At 51.2% G+C, this 23,059-nt stretch overlaps 1 protein-coding gene across 4 annotated transcripts in view; it reads right to left on the reverse strand.

Moving 5' to 3' along the window:
- SLC6A9 (solute carrier family 6 member 9) overlaps nucleotides 1-23,059 on the reverse strand; it is a 148,217-nt gene that overhangs the window by 112,776 nt on the left and 12,382 nt on the right. For 3 of the 4 annotated variants that reach the window (XM_029617918.1, XM_029617915.1, XM_029617914.1), the window contains exon 2: nucleotides 14,377-14,542. In XM_029617918.1, the coding sequence (XP_029473778.1) occupies nucleotides 14,377-14,395 (19 nt within the window). In that variant the 5' untranslated portion in view covers nucleotides 14,396-14,542. Of the gene's footprint in view, nucleotides 1-14,376; nucleotides 14,543-19,139; nucleotides 19,306-23,059 lie in introns of those variants that run through there. The other variant, XM_029617916.1, reaches the window with a different exon arrangement.

A 23,059-nucleotide genomic window follows, 5' to 3' on the forward strand; every position in this document is an offset into this window, starting at 1 on the left:
TGACATACAGCAGGAGGCGCGTGTGCAATACATACATCGATCCCCCGCTCAGCACTGAGGAGAACCTGACATACAGCAGGAGGCGGGCATGCAATACATACATCGATCCGGCCGCTCAGCACTGAGGAGAACCTGACATACAGCAGGAGGCGGGCGTGCAATACATACATCGATCCCCCGCTCAGCACTGAGGAGAACCTGACATACAGCAGGAGGCGGGCATGCAATACATACATCGATCCGGCCGCTCAGCACTGAGGAGAACCTGACATACAGCAGGAGGCGGGCGTGCAATACATACATCGATCCCCCGCTCAGCACTGAGGAGAACCTGACATACAGCAGGAGGCGGGCATGCAATACATACATCGATCCGGCCGCTCAGCACTGAGGAGAACCTGACATACAGCAGGAGGCGCGTGTGCAATACATACATCGATCCGGCCGCTCAGCACTGAGGAGAACCTGACATACAGCAGGAGGCACGTGTGCAATACATACATCGATGTGCCCGCTCAGCACTGAGGAGAACCTGACATACAGCAGGAAGCGCGCGTGCAATACATACATTGATCCGCCCGCTCAGCACTGCAGAGAACCTGACATACAGCAGGAGGCGCGCGTGCAATACATACATTGATCCGCCCGCTCAGCACTGCAGAGAACCTGACATACAGCAGGAGGCGCGCGTGCAATACATACATCGATCCGGCCGCTCAGCAATGCGGAGAACCTGACATACAGCAGGAGGCGCGTGTGCAATACATACATCGATCTGGCCGCTCAGCACTGAGGAGAACCTGACACAGCACGAGGAGCATGGCAATACATATATCGATCCCCCCGCTCAGCACTGAGGAGAACCTGACATACAGCACGAGGAGCGTGTGCAATACATACATCCCTCTAGGTGAGACTGCCTATCTGGCTTTAGGTTCATTCTTTAATAGAAGCTGGGCCGGTGCAAGGTGAACCTTTGATCATTCATCCCCCCTCCCCCAACTTAACTACTGGTGCTAGGCGATGGCCTAGTTTACTATCCCTGTAGAGAAGGGATACTTTCTGGATTAAACAACTTTCAAGTGGTGACTCATAGCTTCTGCATTCACAGATTTTACCAGCTAAAACTCGAAAACATCACTTCATCCCCTATTCAGCTCAAAGTGGTGGGATGAGCCAACATTGGTTCTTTTTCCATGGGGCATCCAGTTTAATTTCATGCATTTTAAATATCTGGGAGCACCTAAGATTCACGGGGAGTTTTTAATCTCCAGATTTTAAGCCTTTGGAAGCATGAACCTTTGCTCCTGCTGTATGTCACCCCTGCTATATGTCACCCCAACCTCAACCTCCATTGTCATTTACACTATTGTTAACTATCTCTACTATCGTTAGCCATTATTAATTAATAACTGTCCTTTCTCTTCCTTCTTCACCAAGTTCTAGCCACCCTGTTACATGTAACTGCCTTTTCCGCACCAATGTTCTAGTTTATGTTTATTATGCACTCCCGTTTTATGTGAACCAGCACGATGTGACTGCTGTCTCGAATGCCGGTATATAAAAATCCGAAATAAATAAATAAATAAATGTCAGGCATACCTAATAGGGCCCTCAAAATGCATGTTGATGGCCCTATTAGGTATGCCCGCGCGATACAGAAAGTAAAATGTGCAGCCAAGCCGCACATTTTACTTTAAGAAATTAGCGCCGACCCAAAGGTAGGCGCAAGTTTCTGCCGGCACCGGGAAACTGCACAGAAAAGCAGTAAAAACTACTTTTCTGTGCAGCCTCCGACTTAATATCATGGCGATATTAAGTCGGAGGTCCCGAAGGGTAAAAAAAGTAAAAAAAAAAAGAAGAAAAAATTTAAAATGGGCTGGCGGCTGTTGGGCCGAAAACCGGACGCTCAATTTTGCCGGTGTCCGTTTTCCGAGCCCGTGGCTGTCATCGGGCTCGAGAACCAACGCCGGCAAAATTGAGTATCGGCTGTCAAACCCGCTGACAGCTGCCGCTCCTGTCCAAAAAGAGGCGCTAGGGACACTAGCATGTCCCTAGCGCTTCTTTTTACCGCCGATCCTAATTTAAATACATTTTTTTACTGTAACGCGTGCACAGGAGAGCGGGCCCCTGCCCGCTCTCCCGCGTTTTTTTACTGTATGGGCCCATGTGTGAGAGAAGTTTTTATGGCAAAGGATGCGAGTAGATTTGAGTGTACAATCTGCACCCGTTATCTTCTGATCCTGCCCAAGCCCTCCTCCCAGAGCAGCGAGAAGGCTGCACGCCATGTAACCCTGCACATACTTTTAGCTGGACTGGAGTGGGGGAAATAGCTTTCTAGCCACACAAATGGCTTTGTAAGTTATACCCTCTGTGATCTCAGTACAGCGTTATCGAAGACGGACACCTTCCCCCTCTGAAGAGAGGTTAAATCACTGTCAGGAAGGCCGCGAGGAGCTGCGCAGCAGAATTCAGAGATTGCATGGCAGGAGCCGTGATGTGAACGCAGATCGCCAGCTCGTTGCACGCAGGGCGCCAGAGCTGGGATTTCTGCTGGCGGCCTAGAAGCGAACGGCTCCGTAATGCTGCGACCATTCCCTGGCTAATTTTGGCCTTGACGGTCTTGACCTCACACACAAACTTAAAGCCCATGTGAGCCCGGGTGAAGGCTCTCCCGGGTTTGCCTTTAGAGGCCTCTGCTCCTTCGTTGGTAAATATATTTTTCACATGCCATTGAGTAAAGGGCTTTGGGTTCCTTAGGACCCTCCTTGGACACATTGCTAACTGGTTTGTTGCGTGAGGAACTAGAAAAGGTACAGAGGAGGGCAAGAAAAATGATGAAGGGGAGGAGCATCTCTCCTATGATGAGAGGCTTGGAAAAGAGACGGCCGAGAGGGGACACAAGAGAAGATGGGGGTGGAACAGGTTAACTAAAGGACGGTTATTTATCCTTTCAAATAATACTAAACCACGGGGACGCGCCGTGAACTTTAGTCGGTCTGAGGAGGCAATTTTCTGACAGGTCAATCTGTCTGGGTACATTGTTTGGAAAACTGTCCTCAAAATCCGTACTAGAGCTGGCCTGAGGCATTCAGGGGGTCAGAGGTCAGCTGGGAATGGTGAGGCAGATCACTGCCACATACAGACGTGCACGCCCATGCATCAAGCACACAGACAGGCAGACATACACCCGCACACATGGACAGATTTGCCTAAGGCAGGATCTGGCTTACAAGCAAGCAATCCCTAAATTGCTACTTTCAGCCACTAGGTGGCACCATGGATACAGGGAAACAGGAGGGCAGGAAAAGAGCATAGGCCCTGTCTAGTTTGCCCATCCACATCACTAGTACAGTGACCCAGAACTGGATTTATATCTCCTGTGCCCCTGGGCTGGAGGGAGGGGACGTCGTCCCTTACAAAGATCTGATCCAAAGATATGGGGGGAGATTAAAATGCAAGGCTGGGTCTCCTCCACAATATAGAAACATAGAAACATAGAAATGACGGCAGAAGAAGACCGAATGGCCCATCCAGTCTGCCCAGCAAGCCTCACACATTTTTTCTCTCATTCTTATCTGTTACTCTTAGCTCCTTGTTCTATTCCCCTTCCACCCCCACCATTAATGTAGAGAGCAGTGATGGAGCTGCATGCAAGTGAAATATCTAGCTTGATTAGTTAGGGGTAGTAGGGGCAGTAACCGCCGCGATAAGCAAGCTACACCCATGCTTATTTGTTTTACCTAGACTATGTTGTACAGCTCTTGTTGGTTTTTTTTTTTTTTCTTCTCCCCTGCTGTAGAAGCAGAGAGCAGGGAAGCCTCCAGCCCGACAGCCGACAGTCCTCTCTGCGATGCAGTCAGCTGAACAGCAAGGGCCTCTCACTCAGCATGAGCAGGCCGCCCCCGGAGCACTAGATACAGGCCTACCGGCCCGGGGGTAATATTCAGCCAGCTGCTGGCTTGCAAGTTTAAACTTATCCGGCTAATTCTGCTGGGATATTCAGTGATGCGGCCACACCACTGAATATACCAAATATCATAAACATTATCCACATAATTGTATCCAGCTAACTTGACTACTGTATGGCATGACCAGAGTTAGCTGGATAAGTTATCTGGCTGTTACCAGATAATGAATTTTCCATGTAAACTGTAGCTGGATAAGTAGCAGAAATATTCTAAAATCGGCATTTAGCAGGATAAATCACAAGTTATCTGGCTCAATGCCGCTGAATATGGGCCCCACTGTGTCTAATGGGAAATTCAGCCCTGCTCTAACCATGGCTGAAAATCTTTCTCCTAGACCCAGCCCTGGCAAAAGCTTTAGCCTGGTCTCGTCTCTCCTCTCCCTCACTCTGTCTCCCTCTGGGACTCGTTTTCACTGACGCACCACATCCACCACCCGATCTTTCATCCTAACCCAGGATGTGACTACACAGAATAGCTCAGGCAAACTCTAATGACTGCTCACTTGCCCAGTGCTCAGATATATCTCAAGTCTGCAAAGGAACAGCAAAGTTTATTTGTTGCTTTCTCACATTTATAAACCACCCCCCAACACAGGTTCTAGGTGAGAAACATAACCTACATACAGCATGAACGTCAATCAATCGTATAAAATAACTCATTAACGACCCACAACGCGTTCAGCGCAATGCAAACATAAAATCTGTCAGAACCTATCAGAAGCACAGAAGCCACAGAAACTCAGTCAAAAGCAGCAGTGAAGAGCCAGGTTTTATCTTGATTAACCAAAAACAATGGCAAGCAAGACAACGCTGCCCAGCTCCCCAAACGTCAGGCACTTGGTGATGGAAGGTAACTCCAGTCCCTAGGTACAGAGTCCTGATGGTGAAAAGGCTTTCGGCCTGGTGTCGGACTCCCAGTACCAGGGCCCCGGAAGACTGCAAGCTTCTTGCTCGATAAGAACGGGATTCACGTTGTTTTAAATAATCAGGACGTAGGAGAGATTTGATTGAACCTTGCTATTTTAAAATGGATCCTCGAACAGATAGGAAGCCAATGAGGAGAATGTAAAGTTGGTGCGGCGGAGCTGTGTTTTGCCGGTACAGTTGGCTGTCCCGAGTCCCCGAGGAGAGCTTTCAGCCACCACGCGGCTACGTGACTGCTCTTCAGGCTGCTCAGCTGCTGATAGATGGCGCCGGATACAAGGTCTTTCTTATCCTGAAGGGGCACATGCCAGAGACGCACATCTGGGACACACCCATCCATGGCAGGGCTATTGCACTGACCTCACGTTTTTTGGCTGCATGCGGTATTTGGATAGCAGGGCCAGTGAAGCTGTCCTGTTGCTTGGAGCTGGCATTGTACGCGCCTCTCTTCTGGAAAGGTGCCCACTTCCTCCCTTGATCACACAGGATGAGAAGTGGCATTCTAAGCCCTCTTTAAGCTGCCTCTTGTAAGGCATTAGAAACATCATTGTTTCGTTTAACGCCGGGCTGGTAAAAATCCCCAGAGATCCTGAACACAAACATACAATAAAATGTTCACGAGTGAGAGGATCGAGTAATTCTTAATCCAATGTGAGAACATAAGAAGTGCCCAAAAGCCCACTGAGCCCAACATCCTGGCTCCAACAGTGGCCGTCCCTAAAAGTACATTCGAGGGTTTGCAGCTCACTCCCTAGGTCACCTGATTAATAACTACTAATGGGCTTTTCTTCCATGAACACATCCAAGCCCTTTTTAAACCCAGCTATGCTGGTTGCCTGGATCACATCCTCTGGCAATGAATTCCACGGCTCCATCGTGCGTTGAGTGAAAAAGTACTTCTCCGATTGGTTTTATCTGCTCTCTGTTAGCTTAAAGGAGCGTCCCCTTGTAAAGTGAGGATATCCCTTCAGAACCCCTCCGAAGACGCTTTGGAAAAAAGCAGACCCTAACTTCCTGTGCTTGACTACTCGATGAAAAGGCTTCTCCGTCTATCAGCACATGCTCTGTCCCTGCTACTTGTGAGGAGTTCGTCTTTCCTGAAAGATAAAGTTGAGATAACGTGGACCTCGTGCCCAGGGGCGGTTCTACAATGAGGCAGGGTGAGGCGGTTGCTCCAGGGGGCAAGATTTTGAGACGGCAAAACTGCCCCCCTGAAACCTTCCTGCCACAGCCGCCGCAGCCTTCAATCAGGCAAACTTGGGGGGCAGGAAAACCTGCAGTGCTGGCGGCGAGGAGCAGCGACGTGCTGGCAGGGTCCCCACTCCCCGCCAGCAAAAGAACGATCCAGTGGCCAAAGAAGAGTCACTGTGGCGCCGCCAGTGTTTCCCCCGCAGGCGAGGGTACGTTGGACACCGCTCCTCGAGTCCAGCGTGAATATTGCTTCCGTATTCACCAGGAGAGAGTGTAAGGTGTGTGTGTGCGAGTTTTAAACAATGCTTAGGGCCTGGGAAGAGACCCTCCCCACACTCCCATGAAGGATTCACGGACACTCAGATCAAACAACTGAAGGATGCGATGCACACGCTGGACTGAACTGCCAGGAGGTAACAGGGACGTCTGCTCACATTAAACTCCATTGCTCTCCAGCAGCCTTCCCATGGGATATCAAGCTGGGGACAGAGCTCCGTGCTGGAGATACTTTGCAGCTGTCCAGGGCACTGGGTATTCTTGAGGTTGGCTGGTGGAGAGTCCAGGAGCCAAGCAGCACGAGGAATGAAGCGAGAGAGAGCAATTCGAAACCGCCTTCATATTTCACACTGCCTTTTGCTGCAGGCACAAGACAGGAGCCTGAGCCAGCCCACCAGCATGCAGAGGGACCTGGGTTCAGTTCCCGGCTCTGGTCTTCCGCTCCTGGGGTTGGCCGGTGGTGGGGGATGCTGCAGAGGAGGGAATCATAGCTGTTTGGCAATGGCGACACCTAGTGGCTGGAGTAGGGGGGGGCATGATTTCAGGGTCCCAGAAGGAGCCCAGCAGTATGGCTTCTGACTGAGGACCGGACTGAAGTAAGTTGAAGGGGATATAAGACGGGGGCAGAAGTCGCCAGGCTCATGGTACCAGATCCCAGCCCTTATTCTGACTGAGCTGATGTCGGGGTAAAAAGTGTTCTGGATGGTCTTCAGCCAGAGGCTGCTGCCCTGCACGTGGACCCACACAGCGTCTCAGGAAGGGGGGAGCTCAGACAGTGGTTAGCCTGATTTTTGGCTTCCACGACCCCAGGGTCATTTCTACATATGGGGGTGTGGGCATTTTTGGCACTGGGACCTTTGACGCGGTGGCCGTCATCATGACTGCAGGCCATTTCGCCGCACAACTTTTTGTTGCACGCTTCTCCCATGATAACAACTTGCATGGTGAGCCCGCTGCGATATTTTGTCAGGGAGCTGATTGCAGCTTACTGCATGACCCCCCCCCCCCTAGGTTTGACCTGAGGCAACCGAGGGCGAAGTGACTTGCCCAAGCTCACAAGGAGTAGCAGTGGGTTGGTACCCGCTGCCCTAACCACTAGGCTACTCTTCCACCATTCTACCTGCCCCTTCTCCCCACCATCCATGCTTCTTCCTGCCTCTCCCTACCTTGCCAAAAGTGCATGCTTAGGGCAACCTTTCACCCAAGCAACGTCCACACACAACTACCTCCTCCCCAGCCAAGTACTCCAGTGCCCTCCTATTGCTGGGAGGGCAGGTTGCAATTTCTGCTCCACCCGGTGCCACCTTATATGCAGGACACTCTGTAAGCCCTGTCTTTGGCTCAGGATTTTGTGTGAATTTTGTGCACACTCACTGCTTAGAGATTGTCTGCTTACCTGTGAGCCTGGTTGTGCCCCCTCTGTGTACCGTGCAGTATTTCAAGGGTACACACAGCAAGCAGCAGTGTGCACCCTGTGATGTTTAAAAATAGCACCGTTAAGCCACTCTTTCCTTTTATTAGGGTGGCTTCCCTGTGATCCCCCGCACCTCAGAGGGGCAGCCATGCGAGCAAACGAGTTACCTTGCGCTCGCTAAATCTGATTGGTCCATGTCGGCCATAATGTCTTCCATGACATCACACAGCCTGCACGAACCAATCCACTCCCATTCCACGTGAGGTCGTTTGTAGCACTACTCCAAGCACGGCTGTTCCCAGGGTTTCAGACTTGTGCTGAGCTTGGTGGCTCCACTGCAGCACATCTGGGTTTGAACGTTCCTCAGGCTGTCCGGGGCAGGGGTTGCTGCTGATATGGGTGGATTCAGAACCCAGGAAGAGCCCTGGTGCGTGACCCTCAGCTGAGGAACGTGACTGTGAAATCGGGAGACGATACAAAGATCCCCGGCTAGATGCAAACGAAGGCTCCTACTGCCAGATCCCAGTGCTGGTTCTGACTGTGATAAAAATCCAAAGAAGCAGGAGGAAACTGCCACCCCCCGAAAATAAAATATTTACAAAAGAAAAAAGAAAGAAAGAAAGACAGACAAACCAGCAGCTTAGTATTTGCTGTGTGCATTTCTGGTGTCCTGAGCAGGAGATGACATCTTGGATCCAGACTGGCTTCCACCTCACTGTGCCTCAGTCGTTAACCTCGGTCCACAACCCTCACCACAGATCCAAAAGCAGCTTTAGGATAGCAGAACCGGTGGCCCAGCACTGGGCAGGAGTAGCTAACCTCGGGCCTAGAAAGAAAATGCGAGGAAAACCCAAGAGTGAAAGCCCTGTGTTTGGATCCCACCTGCCTGCACGGGCAAGCGGCCGCACGCTGTCCGGTGAATGCGCTTCAAAAGCTCCCGTCGAGCAGCGCTCAAACAGTGCGGGGCTCTAAAACCTCAGAACTTCTGCTGGATAAATATTTGTGACAGGCAGAGCAGCGGGGGTGGGCGAGCTGAGCATCAAAAGAGGGAACGCAGCAGGCCGGCCGCCCTCGCTGAGAAGAGCCGGGCTCAGGCTCTGCTGGGAGCTCTGGGGAAACAAATCTGGAAGTTCTCAGCCCTGAAAGAAATGCGCGTGGTCTCTTTTACCACTTCATAAGAACATAAGAACCTGCCACGCTGGGTCAGACCAAGGGTCCTTCAAGCCCAGCATCCTGTCTCCAACAGAGGCCAATCCAGGCCACAAGAACCTGGCAAGATTCCTTTCACCTTCTCTTTCCTCTGGAGCTGCTTCATCCCCTTTTCCCTAGGTGGCTCTCCTGCACCCAGCCCCTCGGCCTTCCCGTCTGCAGGGTCCCCACCAGATGACAAGCGATACCCACCCTACGGCTCCTGAGCCGCACTGGGCTGGTGGAGACGGTGGGGCCTGCTGGCTGAAGAGGGCACCAAGGCCGTCAGCTTTGGAGAAAGCGTTGCTGCCGGCCTCGCTCAACCGGGAAGGTGAAGAAACCAGAAAGAGGACACGGAGTCGGGATGGCAGCACCGTCGGAGCAGGATCATACGGACGTGAATGCACGGAGATGGAGAGCCCCGGGGCTGGAGCAGTGGACTATCCAGCTGGCAGTGCCACCTTAAGGAGTAGCCCTCAGCCCGGTGACGGGCAGCAGAATACATGAGGATGGAAGCTCTGTCTTCAAGACCAGCCTGAGACCTCAGGCGCCATCGCGGGTTTGGCAAGAGGACCACCCTCGCAGGACAAGTCTGCTTCTTGTAGAGAGCCGGAGGGCAAACTTTCTGTAGCCCACTTTAAGTACCGCATTGTGTAGAAGGCATGACCCAAACCAATTACAGAAACTTGCAAGCAGCGTCCAAACCCAGACCTCAGACAGGAACCCAAGGACTGTGAGATGGACCAAGCAAGGTAGAAGCAGACGGCACTGGGTCTGGGAAACCTATGCATGCAACCAGGGCAGCACGAAGCCGGCAGACGGGGGAATAGATCCCTCTCCTTATAAGAGTTCTGATATATGCACAAGGACTTCCACATGTGGGGGTTCCCAGAAGGCTGCAGGTCGTGAAGGTCAGACTGACCTCATCATGCTCCGGTCTCATCGGCTGGAAGACTTTGCATTAATTCTTTACAAACGATGCAAGTGACAGCAGGACTGGCACAGGCTGGCAACCCCTATGACTCTAAGAGGGCAGGGGCATCGCTCAGAGCATTGCCAAGGGAAGAGAGCTCTGGTCTGGGAAGGCTGGAATTAGCGTAACCTATTTTTAAATCCCCATAAAGATGCAACACATGGATTAGTAACCTAAATGTAGAACAAAAAGATGACTAACCATGGAAGCATAACATAAAACCAAAATAAGAAATATCAAAACATGCAGGCCTGCAGTTAAATAAAAAATAAATCTGGCTAAAATGCTGAGCTTTTGGGGTGGTGTTCCCAGAACTCAGGGATGGGATCTCTCTTCTATTTCGGTACTTGATTGGCCACTGTTGGAAACAGGATGCTGGGCTTGATGGACCCTCGGGCTGGCCCAGGACAGCAGTTCTTATGTCAGCGTGCAGCCCTGTTTATTTTTTGGAAGAGTCCATTATGGGAGAATACTACTCCAGACCACCGGACCCAGATCTGGTTTCTCTCTGTGGCATACGTGGACTTGAGGTCCTGCCTTTCCTAGAGAAATTGGTAGCACCCAATATCCGTTCTATCCCTGCCCCAGAGATCACTACAACCAAAAACCACGAGGTCCCTTCAGACAGACATTCCTAATATCGCAGGAAATTACAGCATCTGCAAAGGAATACTGAAGTAAAATAGACTCCTGGGTCTGTCAGACAATACGGGATCAGGAAATATTTCTTCACGGAAAGGGTAGTGGGTGCATGGAAGAGGTCACGGGAGACGGTGGAGAAGAAACAGGAAAAGAAATCAAGAAGGCCTGAACCGAGCGCAAAGGATCCTAACTGTGGTGAAGCAAGCAGAAAGCCAGAGATCAGCTGGAGGTCTCTGGGATTGCATCAGAAACGAAACGGGACTTGTATTTATTGATTTATCTAAAACCATCTAAAAACCGCTTACCTGACCAAACTAAGCCCTGTACAGTAATAATATTTTTAAAACCAACAATACAACTAAACAAGAGCACAAACAAACTCCTGTGCGTGCCGACAGTCTCTGTTTCTGCGTTTCCGCCGATGCGCCACTCTCCAGATCCTCTACAATATTCCCATTCGGTTCAGTGACTACCAAGGAGGCAGCAGAAGCTGCTGCTTTGTTAGAAGCCTAGGTTGGCGGTCAGCCAGCGAGATTAGTTGCCAGACACACCCCTCCAGCCTCTTATTCTGCATACAGTGTGCTCTTGTACAGGGGGGAACAGCAACTGAGCCTTGCACTGCATGTGATGAGTGGCAGGCAGTGGTCAATCGCTGCCACCAGCAATGTCAGGGGTTCTCAACCTAGCCAGTCAGGATATCCACGATCAATATGCATAAGATACATTTCTATGCAATGAAGGCAGAGCATGCAAATCTAGCTCATGCATATTCATTGTATATAATCCTGAAACCCTGACTGGCCAGTTGTGTCCTCCGTACTGAGGTGTGGCATGAGACATCATCTTGTCCTGGTTGTGGCATACAGAAATGCAATACAGCGTGCGTTACGTCACCTCTCCCAGCACATTACCCAGCGTGGGAGACCCCACTGGTCATTCTCTATGTGCACAGTCACCAGGGGTTAACAGAGAGGGAGAGAGAGAGAGAGAGGGTTGGGTCAGGGATCCTCAGTGGGGTGAGGGCATGCAGGGGTAGGGAGACCCTCCTCAGGCTTTTTGGGGTGGAGGTGAAGCTTCTCAGGAATCACCTTCACCGTTACCTGCTCTCTGGGGGTGGGAGAGAGATAGAGAGGGTGCAGAGTCCCTTGGATAATGGGGGGACGGGGGGATGGGGGACAGAGTCAGCCTAGGCCCAGCTTTTTCCTGTAACTCCAAGCCATCCAGCCACTAACAGCCAGTGCAGTCTGCTTTTCTTATACGTTTCAATAGCTGCAGTTACTTTTATGTCTTCACAGAACAAATGTTAACCCCCCTAACGTGAATTCGATGACTGAGGAGTTCCATGTGCACATTCAGGGGAATTAAAACAGGTCTGTAAAGTCAGGGGGGGGGGGGGGGTGGGGTCTGGCCTGCCGTCTACACCCGCACCTTCTAAGTCAGTGGCTCCCAACCCTGTCCCGACCATGCAAATTTTCTCTCATGCATATTCAATGTGGATATCCTGAAACCCTGACTGGCTGGGGGGTCCCCGGGACAGGATTGGGAACCGACAAGATACGCACGTCCATCTCTTGCACGTGCCCCCCTTCAGAGAGCTCCCCAGAACGCCTGGTCTTCATGTGTCCAAGTTTCTGCGCTTCATGAAAGTCTGCCGGGAGCTTAAAGTGGCTCCAAACCCCCTTCCCCACCAATTTATGCATGGAACGTCTTATTTTAAGCACGGAAATCCCCACTAAGCCTTGGGATTTTGCCTCCAGTGGGATTTGTAGTGTTGGGCTGAATGAATCTGGACTACGAATCCCAGAATGCTCCGAGCTGGGCATGAACGAGCCGGAGCTGCCTCAGGGTGATTTACAGATGGGATGGGAAGGGAAGGGGACTCAGTGCTCAGCAGCCCCCTCCTGGGGCCTTTCATGGTGGACCCTGGGGTCAGGGGACCTGCACGGTGCTGCTGGAGCTCCCCCGCCCTTGCTAGGCAGCCTCTCAGCCCTGATAAAGAGGAAGAGGAGAGAGCTGGGAGGCTGATTAGAGCACCACGCCCACCCCTCACAGAGCTCCCTGTGACCCGGTGTCAGAAGAGAGGTTTTGGCTCAGGTCGCTCCTCTTGCACTGTGGTATCCGCAGTGCTAGAAGACTCCCCAACACCACAGGTTCAAATGGGCCAAATGCTCCTTTTCTTCTGACAACTTCTACGTTGGCAACAGAAAAGAGAGCACGCGGTGCAAATGCACCTCACGAATATTCATTGTAGGCATCCCTGCCTGAGCCTGGCTTTGCAGTGGGAGCTCTCTGGCACCGCTCTAGCTGGCACCTGTCTTGTGGTTTGATGCAAGTCCTTTCTTTTTGCTGTGCACATCGACGGCATTCAATAGTTAATCAATACTAACGATAAGGCAGCAATACCGACCAGTGTGCGCGCCATGCCCCTCCCCCGCTGCACTACCCTGAGCTTTCCCTGCACTAATTACAGACTGGGACGGGCTCCTGGCCCTGAGAGCAAGCACAGAGAGGGAGAGCACCCTTCCCAGACTCATTGACAGATAGCCTGTGTCTTACTCTGCTGCGATCAGGACGGACAGAAATATACATATATATCTATATATATATTAAAGCAGCTGAAATCTAAGGGACACGGGGAAGAGGGACGGACTGCAGGTTATCTTGCAAACAGAAACTGGCACAGACAGACCAAGACAGTGAAGGGGGAGGTGTAAAATAATCCCGCTGACTCCGCTCCTCCCCGGATTTAGCTGGATATGGTGCTGAAAATACCTTTTTGCCATTTAGACGGATAACTTTTGAGTTATCCGTCTAAATGGCTTTTGAACATGGACATCCAAGATTTTGTTAAGATGGTCAATTACCTGAACGCAGGAACTGGCAGTGAGGGATTCTGGTAGCAATAGCATGTAGGATCTGTGCTGAGATCTGCAGCGATCCAGCTTCTTCTGCTTCCCCAGTAGGAGGTGTATTTGTATTTTAGGGTCTGGAGTAATATTTTCTGAGATCGGGTCATAGCTGTTTGGGTTCTGGGTGTCAGTGCTGGTTTGCTATAGTAGGTGGTTTACTACATAGGTCCTAAGTGTGTTTTTTCTGTTACTTCACAGAGCGTCTGATAATGGAGGGAGCTTGTGTTGCTGTTATTCAGATTTATTTATCTATTACATGTATATGCTGCTTACATAGGTGATTCTAAGTAGCCCACAGCATCGACACTGGAAGCTGAATATTCGTTTTTGCATGGTGAGTAGTAAGGGGAAGCTTCCTAAATAAATCATACACTTTATAACTATCCTCTGCAACCTGGGGCAGGGACTACCTACATTTATTTATAGAAAGCGGCCAGATCTTTCTCTTGCACAAGTCGACATTCTCTGGGTATTCAGGCCTGCAAGCTCTTTACCTTCAATGCCATGAAAGCTGTTTCCAAAGCCCCTCACCCTTTGTACAAACGCCTCCCTGCAACGGTTTCTTTCCCCTGGAGAGGCAGAGTGCGCAGCCACTGATCAGCCACGGCAGGGCGTCACCTGCTCTCTGGACCGGCACCACCACCATGGGCCATGCTCCCAGCACTGTCAGCCAAAGCCCAACCTTCCAGCCTGTCGAGGGACTAAGAGAGGGCTTGTGTATTAATTTCCAGGATGAAGGTCCACAAGGCTCCGCGCTACCGCTGGCTGCGCTCGTGATGCTTCACGCTTACCACGAAATCGTAAACCACAGACTCCACTTGGAGGGCTCAAGGAATTCAACCCTTACAACAGCAGCAGAAGACTGGGTATGAAAGAGCCTCTCACTTACCAGCAGCCCGTCTCCGCATTTCTCTGCCATGACTTTCAGAAGTAGCTTTCACAGTCCTGAGGCCTTCCACCACCGGTAGCCCCTGCTGCTCCTCCTCTCTCGCCAGCCCTTCCTCTTCTATCTGACCGAGGTTCACGTAGCATCCCCGAGGGCTTGAGTCTGAGGTCTGTCAACAATGAGAAACAGAAGCAGGTTAGAGTCAGACAGGATGCAATCCTGGACGGCTGGCAAACATGAAGCAGGTGCTGTGCCCTGGATAGAGCTGCCCGATGATGCACCGGACGATGCGAGGGACACGTGGACAGTGCTCCCTGCTCCGGGCATTCCCTGCAGAGCAGAATCGTGCACCAAGCCCCCAATAGGCAGCTTTCAGCCTGCTTTTGCCTTGGGGAAAAAAACTGCAGATTTCCCCAAGATTTGCATGAAAAATGTCACCTGATGTTTTGACTCAGATCTCTTTAAAATCTGCTGTGAATCTGCTAACGGTTTTGACAGTAATTGCATTTTAGCACACAAAGGGTTCACCAACTGATTGGATTTTATGCAAATGTGTCCAATTAGTTCGCCAGCCTACAGTAGCTTGTAAAAGTGTGTGCATCTCCTGCCCTGGGTGTGAGCAGCCAGGGGCCTGCATTAACAGGACAGGGAAATCTCCCACACCAGAAGAGCAGGGAGGAGCACAGGCCAGAATAGCAGGCTTGCTCTATCCCATGCTTGCCATTTCTCCTGTGCTAGCAGATGCACGCTGCTCATCTTCTGCTCTGCCAAGCGATCAGCGTGAAGTGAGGGGAGGCTGAAAGTAGCTAAGCCCAGCTCCGGGGGCTCTGCTATGGGGCACTTCCCTGTCCTGGCTGCTCCACCCCAGGGCTCCTTGCACCTCGGCCTCCTTGTGCTAGTGATCGGCGAGGAAACAATCACCCGCGTCCAGGCGCTTCTGAAACATCTTGCAGGCTGGCAGCAGCTGCCACTGACAGACGAGCGGATGCCACAGAAGCAAACGAGTCACAAATAACACAGATGGGTGGGACGGCGAAACTGCAACGTCCTGTAATGTCGGCAGCGGTAGGATTTAAGCAGCCACCTCTGGGAAGATCAGAGACTACGCAGGGTTTTGAAAATCCTCTTTCCTGGGAAGAGTGGATTTTGTGCCCAGCCAGTGCCAGGCACCATGAAGCTCTGCCTCAGGGACCACTTGTGGCACTGGAGCCCAGGCAACTAACCTGCCCCTGCCTTCCCAGAAAACCAGCCCTGCAGCCAGGCAATCCAGATCCATTTTTTCTAGTCAGCCAGATTCTGGATCTGCAATTCATAGGGTTCCCAGTTGATCTGTTCTAGTTTTACTCCACTGCATGCATAAACTTGTGGACCTGCTGATCCACGTGGAAATCATAACTACAAATCCCTGCATGCAATGGAGATAAAACCAGGACTGGACTCAAAAAATGAATGGTGCTATCCTAGCCATTCAGGTTACAAACTTTAGCAGGAGTTGTGAGAATCCAGTTGCTGCTGATGGGCTATGACATCTCCCATTTGATTCATACATTGCAATGATGGGAATGGAGGGGGCAGCTTCCCCACCAGAGATCAAACAGCAGAGAGATAAAGAGGTTAGACTAAATCCTGAAAGGAAGAGAAGGTAAGAGGAGTTCCATCACAAGCATGGTCTACAACACGAGAAGAGTTCCATCACAAGAAATCAGACCCTTAGTGCAAAAGGAACTGCCTTTTGTTATAAAAATAACCTTTGATTCGGATTATTTCTCTTCAGGCAGCAGCAGTAGCCAGCACACATTATGAACTTGCCAGTTTCATGGCTCCATTTCCTCTTTGGCCTTATTCCCAACTCAAATTTAATGTTTGCCCTGGTATTTTTAATTTTCTTGTGTTTACATTTTTTTTGTAAGTATTTTTACCTCTTATTTGGGTCAAATGCTAATTTTAAAATTTTCCTTCCCTAAGATTATGTTCCAGATGTATGTGCTGTATTCATGCACAGGGCTTTGATGAAGATCTGCTCTTCAGCTATCTGTGCTGTATTCATGCTCTCTGTGTATCAGTGTGAAGACTGCTTGGGACTCTGATGATCTACTATTCAGCTCTCTGTGCTGTATTCATACTTTACATGTATCAGTGTGACCTCTGCATGGGTCTCTGATGAAGATCCACCCTTCAGCTCTCTGTGCTGTATTCATGCTTTACATGTATCAGTGTGACCCCTGCATGGGGCTCTGATGAAGATCCACCCTTCAGCTCTCTGTGCTGTATTCATGCTTTACGTGTATCAGTGTGACCCCTGCATGGGGCTCTGATGAAGATCCGCTCTTCAGCTGTCTGTGCTGTATTCATGCTTTACATGTATCAGTGTGACCCCTGCATGGGGCTCTGATGAAGATCCGCTCTTCAGCTGTCTGTGCTGTATTCATGCTTTACATGTATCAGTGTGACCCCTGCATGGGGCTCTGATGAAGATCCGCTCTTCAGCTGTCTGTGCTGTATTCATGCTTTACAAGTATCAGTGTGACCCCTGCATGGGGCTCTGATGAAGATCCTCTCTTTAGCTCTCTGTGCTGTATTCATGCTTTACGTGTATCAGTGTGACCCCTGCATGGGGCTCTGATGAAGATCTGCTCTTCAGCTGTCTGTGCTGTATTCATGCTTTACATGTATCAGTGTGACCCCTGAATGGGGCTCTGATGAAGATCTGCTCTCCAGCTGTCTGTGCTGTATTCATGTGTATCAGTGTGACCCCTGCACGGGGCTCTGATGAAGATCCGCTCTCCAGCTGTCTATGCTGTATTCATGCTTTACGTGTATCAGTGTGACCCCTGCAAAGGGCTCTGATGAAGATCCTCTCTCCAGCTGTCTGTGCTGTATTCATGCTTTACATGTATCAGGGCTTTGATAAAGGTCTGCTCTTCAGCTGTCCATGCTGTGTTCATGCTCTGCATATATCAGTGTGACTGATGTCTGATTAGAGAAGCACCAGATAATCATAACCATGAATTTGCCATGCAAACCCTGCCTTTAATGATGCTTTTCCTCCGGGGACAGGAGTATCATGGATCTCCAGAATAGGAAGCATTGAAATGTGGCTGTGGGGACGCAGTGGGAGAGCAGCAAAGAGCTTAAAGTGTTATTTAAGGGACGGAGCGTTAGTAAATACCTGTAAGTAAGCAGTGAGTGAGAGTGACCAATCAGACCTGGGCGTGGGCCCCAAGGTGGTAGAGAAACAGCGGGATAGTGGTAACTGGAGCTCAGCTGAGAAGGGAAGGGTGATGCGTGCAGAGCGTCAGGGATCACTTCTTGGACCGGTTCTGCTCAGTACCTTTGAGAGTGATATTACAGAAGAGTTAGAAGAAACGATTTGTCTTTTTGTGGTTTACATTAAGATCTGCAACAGAGTGGACACCTCTGAAGGAGCAGAGAGGATGAGGAGTGACCTATGAGTGCCTGCAGAGGGGTTAAACATTTGGCAAGTGGGACTCAATGCCAAGAAGTGCAGTCGTGCATCTTGGGTGCAGAATTGCAGAGGAGCTGGAGGTGATGGGGGCAGGGGCGAGGGATTGATGTGCATGGACTGATGATGATGGCGTCTGATAATCTGAAGGTAGCAAAGCAATGTGATAAAGCGGTTACTGGGAGCAGAGAGATGCTGGGCTGCAGAGAGAGAGGCACAGCCAGCAGGAAAAAGGAGCTGCTAATCCCCCTCTACAGGTCCTTGGGGAGGCCTCACCTGGAGTACTGCGGTCAGTTCTGGAGGCCTCGTCTGAAAAAGGATAGAGAGAGCGTAGAAGTGATCCAGAAGAGGGCAACCAAAATGGTGTGGGGTCTGCACGAGAGACACCTGAAATGAGACTTAGGGAGCTAACGGTGATTCCCCTAGCGGGGAGGAGAGTCAGGGGATTTTAAACACCTGAAAGGTAAGGATGCACAGGAAAGGAAGCAGCAGGACTGGGGGTCACGATGTGAAACTCCGCAGGGTAGGCTCAGGGACAATGTGAGAAGCACTTTGTCAGAGAAAGGCTGCTGGGTGTCTGGAATGCCCTCTCCGAAGACGTGGCCAAGGCAAGAACGGTGACAGAGTTCAAAAGGGCCACTTTCCAGCTGAGCAAGTTGCCCAGGTAAAACCCATCCAGCCAACTTATCTGGGATATTCAGCAGCACCCAGAAAACCTCGAGTTATCCAGATAAATTTCCATCTGCTGCACAGCAGGTCCAACTTCTCTGCCTAACTTAGCCACGTAAGTCCCTCCTGGCCGGAACGCCCCGTCCCGCCCATTTAGCCACATAAATAGCCATCCGGATCAGTGCTGGCTGTAGATCGCAGTTGAATATTTAAAAGCTGCCATTTAGCTGGATAAATCCCAAGCAATCTGCACTGACTATCGGGCCCAGAGGATGCACAGTGGCTGGAAGAAGGAAATGAAGAGCGGCGGGAAGAGGCGTAACATTTCTGGGTGGGAGTAGCCGCGTGGAGCCGAAACCCCTTGCTGGGCAGGCTGGATGCACCTCTTGGGTCTTTACCTGCTGTCATATTCTGTGTTACTGTGCTGGATGGCAGATTTCAGGTGAAACCCCTTGCTGGGCAGGCTGGATGCACCTCTTGGGTCTTTACCTGCTGTCATATTCTGTGTTACTGTGCTGGACGGCAGATTTCAGGCGAGCAGCTTCCCGATTCCTCGCTGCGCCTGCCTGAAGAAACGAGAAGAGACGCCGGGCGTCCACAACCTTTTATTGTCAAGGCATCGGACGGTGCTTACTGGCAACTATGAACTGCTGCTTCCAGGGCCCATAGGAACGACCAGAGCAGGCGAAACCAGGTCACGCAGGAGACGGAATCCAGCAAGGTGGGGCAGCGCCGTCGTTCTGTCCTGCCTGAGGGTGTCCTCCCGGGCTCCCACGTTCCCAGAGACCTGAGGCTGGTCTTCATCTGAGCTGTCTTCAGCCAACAAGCTGGCAACAGTAGCACAATCCCTGAGGAGGGCCGGCTGCCTTGCCAAATTCTGAAAAACAAAGATCGGAGGATGCCTCTGAGAAGAAGATTTGGAAGGAAGCAGGAAGACAGGAATTCGGTCTGGGGCAAGGAAGCATCTTTTATTATCGAGGACTCTGCGGGGAAGTTAAGAGTTTGGACTTCGGCTGGAAATTGACCCTTGCATCCTCTGATTTGCCCCTCGTCCTTCAGTCGGGCTGCCTAGTTCTGTCCCTCGCACCAGAACTGGGAGAGGCAAAATGTGAAAAGTTTTGTCCATTCCTGTTTGCTGCAGCGCGCATTTTGTGTTAGGACCATGTGCTCTGGCTTACAAACACTGTGGCATTGTGAACAGTTACTGATAAAACGCGGGTTTTGTTTGTTTATTTGGCAGATAACTCAAGCTTTTCTCTGCAGTGGCCCGGGTGGCTCCTGAGCTATCTCTTGTGTTTGAATTAAGAACATAAGACTAAAACCATCCTGAGCCCCAAGCTTTCCTGGTCTAGGACATCATTGCCAGCACTTCTGGGGGAGGGAGGAAATGTGCGCCATGGTCCCAAGGAGTGCAACAATTCCCCAGAAATGCAGGGACCCTGGAGTCCTCCTTCCTTCCCAAATATCCGGATTTCTTTTCCTACTAACACAGGACACACGCGAGCTTTCCCCCATCACCACTCCCTGCCGGGAGGTCACAGTGTGGAACCGGTGCTCTCACTGTAAACCCAAACCTGCCCTGGGGACCCCCCCCCCCCCCCCCGATCAGTCGGGTTTTCAGGGGAGGGGTCTGCCTACCATGGAGACTCAGCCTGTGCACGTTTATCTCGTGCATGTTCATGGTGCAGATCCTGAAAGCCCGACTGGCCGGGGGGGGGGGGGGGGGGGGTCCCCAGGGCAGGTTGGGGAAACCCTGGTCTGTCTTAGGGAGGGCGGGAAGGTTATGCAGAAGAGACCTCCCCCTGAGGGTCTCCAAGGCTGTGAGAACAGATCATGCAAAAGAAGGCCGGGGGGCTGCGGACTTGCTCTGTCCGTTTCACCTTTGGCTCCTGTCATTGACCCTTCTGGCTCGGCTCTATCCCAGGCGAGGAGAGCGCGCAGCTGGGCAGTGGGGCAGCACTGACACGACCCCTGCCCTCTGCCTCTCATGCCACCACCCCATAGCAGTTAGGGATTTAACGAGACCGTTTTGTGAAGGCGGTCGGTGCCCCTGTGGATTGGTGCACTCCCTTCCACCGAGCGACGCATGAACGGATGCAGCTCTGGGGGGGGGGAGAGCGACCTGGCCTTGGTCTGTAGTTGTGCAGAGCCCTGCATGAGAGGCCTTAGGACAGAGCTGCAGGGGGCACCTACTTACCAAGCGGCTTTTGGCATTCGTGAATGGGGAAGGCTTTAAAGCACCTTCCCTAAGCTTGGTGGGAACATTTTTACTTTTCAATCGCAGGCTTGTGAAGTAACATTTCTGGGGCCAGAATTATTTATCAGAAGCCCTCCCTCAGCGTGCGCATCCGTCTGCTCTCCCAGCTATCAAAACACAACATTTGCTGTCCCGCTCACACGCAGGCACCTGCCGGAAATGCTTGCTCTTTATAAAAGTTATACCGAATACATATTGTTGATCTAATGTCAAACTTGTTTAGCTGGGAAAGCTCCCAGCACCGACTGTTTACCTACGTTGCCCTTCTGTGTCCCTTTAAGAACATAAGAAGTGGCAGGGTGGGCGAGACCAAGGGCCCATGAAGCCCAGCATCCTGACTAACTCCAGGTAACCTCACCCACAGTCTGCGCGTCCCTCTCTCAGAAAGCAAACGTTAAGTCACGGCGTTGAGGGACTGTTTAATGCACGACAAATAATTCCAGGATGGGTAAATAAGCAGACGTTCCTTTTCCCTCCTCTTCAGCTTAGTTGCTATAGTATAAAACCAATTTTGGCCGACAGAGGCCCTCCAACTCCAGCAGCTGCAGGTTTTTGCAACAGTTATCATTCAGATTTTGCTTTTCTCCTGAAGGATGTGTTTTCATTCACTTTGTAGAGCAATCCACTAGTTTTCTCAGAGATTTGCAAAAAACAAAAAATCCTGGTAAAATTAATACTGAGCAGGTTATTAGATGCAGCTGACATTAGTTCCCCTCCGGGATTTTCACAGGGCCCAGATGACGGTTAACGTACAAAAGCAGGGACAGGAGCGGCCCTTCCTGGGTTAGATAACTACTGATCCATTGACTTGCAGGCCTTAAACCTGCCTGTATCTGCGCCCCCTGCTTTCCACCTGAGCTCCATCATTTCTCCTCGGGAACGCACTGCTTGGAATTTCCTGCCTGGCTGCAGACAAAAACATTCCCATGGAGCGGTCTGGCAGCCAGATCCCAGCCCGGGCAAACACATCTGCCTTCCCTCTCCTCCAGTCCTGCTTCCGGCTCCCTTTTTTCTACGGCTGGTTCTGAGGTCTTGGGTTTTGGCGGTGCAAATGCTCCGGGAGGTGAGATTAAAAGGCCAGGGCTGGCCCAGTGTCCCTCCTGGGTCTTCAGACCGGGAAGTGCTTCCGAGACAAAGCGGGCTGAGGAGCCGGGCTGAAGTGAAATAAAGTGCAATTCCTGCAGCCACCAATTTTTCTTGCTTCTGCCTTCCCTCAGATCTCTTCTGGCTCCCTGCGCCTTATAGTAGTCTCTCGCATCCCACTGCTCAACCTCACACGCCACCCTCTGATATTGCATGCAATACTCCTCAGAAACAGGCATGTAGCACCCTTATCAAGTCTTGCAAACATCCCTCGCCTCCAACACGAAGTGCCTCAGACAGGGCTCCTGCTCTCTGGTCTCCTTCTGGGTAAGGAGCTTACTGGTATTTATTAGACATTAATCTTCCCAGGCAGACTTGCACGCCATACGCACGCACTTCCCTTGATTCCTTCAGATTCCTGCGCCCGCTCATAGGCGGGCATGCACAGAATCGGGCCGCGCCATCAGCTCTGCCCAATCTCCTTTCCCCGCTGATCTCTGGCTTCCTCCCCACAACCAGTCACCCCCTGCGTTTATCCCCGGCTTCTTGCAATTCTGTTACTGCTCTGGCCTTCACCACCATGCACCCCTCAACTCAAATACACACATAGCTACACATGCAGACTGACGGACAGACAGACCTCTACCCGCTTATCCACAGGAAAGGGAAATCTCATGCGGAGGAATCTTAGACATAAAATGGCAGTCTCCTCGTTCTTACAGCCTACAGGGCTGTAATCCCCACCACACCCAGGTGCCGGCGGGTTCACCTCCAAAGCAGGTCAGCTTGGTGATTTCAGGCAGCAGCACCTGCACAGCAAACTTGGTTAAATGGTTTGTGTTTGCTTTCACCCTTGGTTACATGGGGGAAGGGATTTTTCTCACCCTGCCTTTTGTAGGGATGCACTGGAAGAGATGGGAAAAGAGATGGTGACCTGATATAATTGTATAAAGGATATGAGTATCAAGAGCCTCACCAGCACCAAAAGTCTCACCAATCAGTACAACCATAAGTCAACGCCACCAATGGGACCACAAGCCCAACCACACAGTACTACCCCTTGTGCCTAAGCCCCACCAGTGAGTGTCACCAATCAGTACAACCACAAGTCAACGCCACCAATGGGACCACAAGCCCAACCACACAGTACTACCCCTTGTGCATAAGCCTCACCAGTGAGTGTCACCGATAGTACCAGGAGCCACCCCAGTTAG

Source organism: Rhinatrema bivittatum, chromosome 10 (assembly GCF_901001135.1).
Source record: "Rhinatrema bivittatum chromosome 10, aRhiBiv1.1, whole genome shotgun sequence".
Classification (NCBI taxonomy): Eukaryota; Metazoa; Chordata; class Amphibia; order Gymnophiona; family Rhinatrematidae; genus Rhinatrema; species Rhinatrema bivittatum.